We start from the raw sequence: 6,056 nt of genomic DNA on the forward strand, positions 1-6,056 counted from the left end.
ATTATAAATATGGTGTATGTACAAGAAGTAAGAACAAAATAAAATACGAATATTCTTTCCACATAAAGTATCTTCTTTATCTTACGATGATACTTTTTATATATATTAAGAATTATTAATTATTAAAATGCCCTTTTTCTAATACTCTACTCTAATTAAAAATCACAAATTGAAGACAAGAGTATAGTTGAAATAAAAAATTATAATAGTATCCTTGCGAAAGCAAACTTTATTTTTTTTTTCTCAGCCGTTTTTTATGGGAAATGAGTTGTTTGCAAAAGCATTTTTTTTTTAATTTAGTCATTTTCATGACTTTTAAAATTTATAACTTATTGTTTTTTTCAAGATTTATTGTCACTATTTTTTTTTTCAAACAAAATAATTATTTTAAAAACATTTTTAAGTAGCTTACCTAAACAAATAATAGTTATGGCTATAAAACAATTATAAATCAGTGAAACCAAACACTTATATATTGAGTGAAAGTTTAAAAATAATAAAGTATATGAGCAAACTTTGAATTATGGAAAAATTGCTTGAACATTTAACTTTAACCATCATTTGAATTTTAAAGTCAACAAAGAAAATGATGAGATGGAACTTTATTAAACTTTGACATAACTAATAATTTTTTGAGGTTCATTATTAAGCTTCTCAGTTAAGTTTTTATGTGTTCATAATTGGATTCAGGTTTCATGATTTCAAAACTTTTTAATTATTTAAATGAGAATATATGAATAAATAGGTCTTGACTCTTGAATTTCTCTGAACATTATTAATTTGTATACCACTCTACATTTTTTCAATTGTTGAATATTTAGAAAATTTATTTCTATTTATTTATATCCATTTCAAAAGATAAGATAGCGTTAATTTTTCTTTTACTAATTACTATTTATTTTCATCGAATACTTAATTAGTTTAGTTATGTATGCATCTATTTATTTATTGTGGGTTAAAAAAATAAAATTTATAACTATTTTATTATGATTATTTTTTAGTTACTATGTAACAATCTTAAAAGGGCAATAAAAATGAATGGCATTAGAAAAGGAACTGGAGAATTTTTTTAATATAATATTAAATTAAAAAATATTTATTTTTAGTTAGAAAACAATATGAGGTAGGTCATGCATAAATTAAAATACAACTTTTAAAAAAATTACATGAAAGAGATTATTTGTGTCATTTTTCAAAATTTTAATTCATTCTAAATTATATTGAACTTGAGTCATGAATTATTTCAATTTATTTTAAAAGAAAATTAAAAATTATTACTAATTAAAGTTGTATTTGACGCACAATTTCTCCTCTTACACTAAAGTAATGTAAGACCAACACAATCTCACGTAAAGAAGTCTAAAATCATATTATTTGTACATACTTCTTTGAACACAATGTATATCAACAAAATTTAAAACCTTTATATAAATTTAAGTGTAAAATAACTTTGTTTTAATGAGAAAATTGAAAATATAAATTTTAATAAATGTTTATTTCAAAATCCATGTATTATAAGATAATAATTTCAAAAATTGTTTAATTACTGTAACATCTCAATTTTAGTAATTTACAATCGATAAAATATAAAATACGACATTATTATAAGATTGATAAACAAAGTTGATTGTCTCAACATATAAATATATATATATATATATATAGTTATAAAAAATAACCGTAACAATATAATATATCTAAAACTTAAGAGATCCATTATACTTATATCATCATCATCATCTTCCATTATACCTCCACCCTTCTCTATTTGAGAGATCATATTGGATCTATCAAGGAAGAGGTTCTTTGTTGGTTACACAAAGACCAATAACATTAGAGCTAACTATACAAGGGATCGACATCACTCTTTATCCAAAACCTTAAGACAATGGGTTAATGGGTCTTTCACCTTTATATACTACTCTACTTTCTCATTTCTATCCAATGTGGGACTTGGACTCACACTTGGATTAAACATTGCATTCTATCTCAAACAGCTAAAGAAGAAGAATATTTCAAACATATACATTAGAGCTTAGGGGTGGTGCCCAGTGCTAGACTTCTCACAAAATGTGACGTTTAGCGCCAATCATGACGTTTAGTGCCAGTCTTCTCACAAAACTTTACGCTCAACGATACACTTATATCCCCCAAAGTCTTGGAACTAAATTGTTCCAGACTTGGAGTGTAAGATGATGCTTAACAGTATCATGCTATCACTTAACGCCAAAGCATTCGCAGAACTAGACGCTTAGTGTCACCCTAGCACCGCTCACCACTATCCCATTCGCAAAATAGGACGCTCAACGTTATCTTGGTGCCGCTCAGCGCTATATCAGATATCAGACATATATTTTGTACTTTTTAAGAGAACTTATACTTGTTCAATTGATCAAATGAGTACTCTTTTCTAAATGAATTAGTTCAAAATAGTTTTAAATATGAAAATCAAATTCAAATCATCAACTTACATGAACGGAGAAACAAATCAATTTAAATTGAAGAACTCATCTCAAAGATCAATCCTACATCTTGATTCTTCAATCAAACTAACAAATAATAAGACCTCTTAGAACGAAGAAAAGTGAAAGAAATAAAATATATTCAAAACACACAAATTAAGAAAAATAAGTGAAAATCCTAAATTCGTAAAATCAAAGTCAAATCAAAATCAGAAAAGAAAAAAACACACAAACATACAAAATAAATATAAGCTCAAATATATAACTACTAAATCTCAGTAAAAGAAGTAAAAAACATACAAAACAAAAAAAACAGTTGAAAATATATAACTACCGAATATCAAGAAAATTGAAAGAAAAAAAAGAACAAAATCATGGAAAACATAGAGTGAAGAGAAATGAAAAAATAGGGTTTAGGTAGGAGGGAAATGAGAGGAGAATTTTGAAATTTGAAAAATGGTAAGATTATGAGGGGGTGTTTACTTAAATTGGTAAAAAAATAAAATAACTTTTTTTTGGTTCTTTTCAGTGTGTTGTTCAAAATGCCCTATGTGGCTTGGTTTTTCTATTTGTGTCTACTCTATTGATTTTTTTGTATATATAGATTTGAGATTTAAACTTGTAAAAGGAAAATATGTTATTAATTAACATTCTTTTAAAATAATTTTCATAATTTTATATGTTTATTGAGTCAAAGTTGAGGAATGACATAAGAAGAGAGGAGTTATAGCAACACAAGGGTGGTAGAGACTACATCAGAATCCTGACTCCTTGCTAGACAAGACTTTGAAGGCAAGATATTTCACCATGAATCATTAGTTACATGATAAAGAGGGACAAACCCTCCTGGCTAAACTTGGTGGAGAGCATAAAAGCAGCAAAATGGGTTCTAGAAGATTTTTTTATTTTATTTGGATGAATCACCACCAAAACAGCCATAGATCATACAGACCTTTGGAGAGGCTGCAAAACTGTCAGGTTATGGCTTAGACCCTACTTTTTAGCTTTTTGTTTTTGTCTCTTTCTTATTGTATCTCATGAAAAAATGTGTCAAAACTTTATGGATGGCTTAGTTACATGTCAATAAATAGTTTAACTTGTTCAAAACTTTAGGAGACATTATATCTAAACAACAAAGTTGCATATTTTTGTATAAGTGAAAGGGATAAGTGTTTGATAAGAATAAAAAATGAATGTTTTCATCTACAAGAATTGAAGAAGACAGAGTCAAATGTTTCTTTCACAGTAATTAACTGTTTTCACAGCCTCTCTGTTCTAATTATATGAAGTTTCAAATTATGCAGCTTTTCTCAACAGATATGAATAGAGGGTAGGAAAAATAAAAGAAAAAAATTGAGAGACTGTTATCATTAATATTCTTATTCTGATTTCAGACTTTTCAGTTGGGTACTGTACTGCCACTAGGCACTTTTGCAAGGAACGAGATTCTTTCTTTCTTGTTATTTGGAAAACCCATTAAGTTTAAAATATCTTAAACCAATTCATAGGGATTTGAGATAATGCACTTTTATTATTGGTTAAGAAAGTGGTAATGAAAGTAGTTATGTAAGAAAAGGATAAGATTGTGTTTCAGATCAAAACACAACTAGTAGTTATGAAAGTGTTTGATGTTTTTCGATTTTTGTGTTTAGATAGTTTTCATAAAATCCTGAATTCAAACATGTATACAACAAAATATATTTAGTAAACGAACAATTTGTGTTCATTTACTGATGAGATTATAGTAACAACCTAAAGGGATAAGGATGATGTGAAGAAGAGGCCAGGAAACTGGATCAATCCAAACATTATAGCAGCAGTAAAACACATCCTTGATCATTTAGAACAAATAATGACAAAAATATTAATAATGAAACAAAATTTGTAGCTGTTTTCTTAGAACATAGGCTCAACAGCAGGACACTTCAATCTTGTGGAGTCTGAAACTTTCAGCTTGTTTGACATCAGAGATCAAGTGCTGCCTAAACATGGTAATGAAAGCTTCCACTCTCTCATTCAACTCCTCCTTGGACAGCACTGGAACATGCTCCTCTTCCTCCTCATCTTCCTCATCTTCTTCTGCAACTTCATTCTCAGCATCAACATAAGTATCAGTATTACTACCAGTACTAGTACTACTACTACTCCAACTTTGCTTTATGTAGCAATCTTTTCCTTCTTCAGTTTCTTGAGAACCCCCACTTGGTTTCTTTTTCTCTTTGTTGTCACTCTTCACTTGTTCAACACTGCTTTCAGTTTCTGAACTGTGATCTAAGTTGGTTGGCCTCAGAGACATGAAAAGAATTGCTAAAAGAATGACGTTGAGGATGAGGAACACCCAAGCACGCCATTGCTCAACTAGAAAGTGTTTTAGACACACCATTAGGAGAAATGTACCTGCTGTGAACACTATGGTGTGTATGCTATCCTCCTTGTTGTTGGTTTCTCTCTTCATCTCCATATTGGAAGACCTGTTTGTTTGTTTGTGTTTGATTTGAGTTGAGTTAGTTAGAGAGTTAGAGCTTGGTATAAATGAGCAAGAGAAAGTGATTGCTGTGGAAGAGGGAATGATACCCTTGTAGGTTATGTGGGGGACTGCATAACCACAATGAAGGGTAAAGTGGTATTTGTGATGATGGGGGAATATCACAGCAAGATGTGAATGGTGTAAGGTGCTGAGGAGACAAGCAAACACATAGGTACAAGAACTGCCACTTTGCCACTATGCCGAGGTCCTTGTGCTGATCATATCCTCATCCATCTAAGGAATTTGGCTTTGTAAGTTAGTATATGTCTCGGATTGGCGTGCACACCAAATCATGCACATAGCCACTACCCTTAAAGGGCTGATAGGCTCGTGACACTGGCACAGTGCTGTGTGTCACTCCAACTCCTCATTCAAAGTTCAAAGGCTTTTTTGCTTCCTCTACTTTCTTACTTCTGGATAACCAAATCATCTATCATGCTCCATTTTCCTCTTTTGCAAAAAGTTAGTTTTTTCACTATGATAAGTGTCTGTCACTTTTAGCCCTTAAACTTAACATCCAATATTTAGCACAAGTTCTGATGACACCATGATGTATTACTATAATAATAGATTTATGCTGACAAGACATACATTATGTTGCAGTATACCAGTTGAGTTAAAGGATGAACTAAAGTTGTGAAATTAAAATAATGACAGTTTTTGAGATTGAGAGGAAAAATTAGCACAGTGAATTGGAAGTAACAGCAGAAAAAGCAGATAGAGAAGTGGGGATTTGGAATCTGTCTCCATGCCCAAAATTGAATGACATGGTGCACTAGAGTTATTGGTTGAAAGACAAAAAGGATTGAAAACGTGATAGAGGCTAAGCACGCTTGATATGCAGATGTTTCACAGAGTGTCCCCACTTGTCCAATGATGTAAGCACATAACCTTGTATGTTTCTTCCTTTATTGCTGGTCCTGCCAAAAGTGGCCAACCATAGTACAAATAGCATCTTCATAGGTCACCAAATTCTCCCATGTAAATCATCACCATCATGTAGGATTTTTTAACACTTCCATGTTTCATCTCTGGGCTCTTGCCTTCGACCCTTGCTGGTGGGCTTG

General features: G+C 30.7%; 1 protein-coding gene across 1 annotated transcript; it reads right to left on the minus strand.

The window, feature by feature from the left end:
* Positions 1–4,254: 4,254 nt before the first annotated feature.
* On the minus strand, positions 4,255–5,410 carry LOC108320302 (uncharacterized). Its single transcript, XM_017551686.2, has one exon. It carries the CDS (start codon positions 4,921–4,923, stop codon positions 4,372–4,374), a length of 552 nt encoding a protein of 183 aa, XP_017407175.1. The 5' UTR covers positions 4,924–5,410; the 3' UTR covers positions 4,255–4,371.
* Positions 5,411–6,056: the final 646 nt, after the last annotated feature.

This window comes from Vigna angularis, chromosome 8, assembly GCF_016808095.1.
Source record: "Vigna angularis cultivar LongXiaoDou No.4 chromosome 8, ASM1680809v1, whole genome shotgun sequence".
NCBI classification, from domain to species: domain Eukaryota; kingdom Viridiplantae; phylum Streptophyta; class Magnoliopsida; order Fabales; family Fabaceae; genus Vigna; species Vigna angularis.

Coding starts and splice junctions, on each gene's coding strand:
- LOC108320302 (XM_017551686.2), bottom strand. CDS start 4,923: ATGGAGATGAAGAGAGAAACCAACAACAAGGAGGATAGCATACACACC.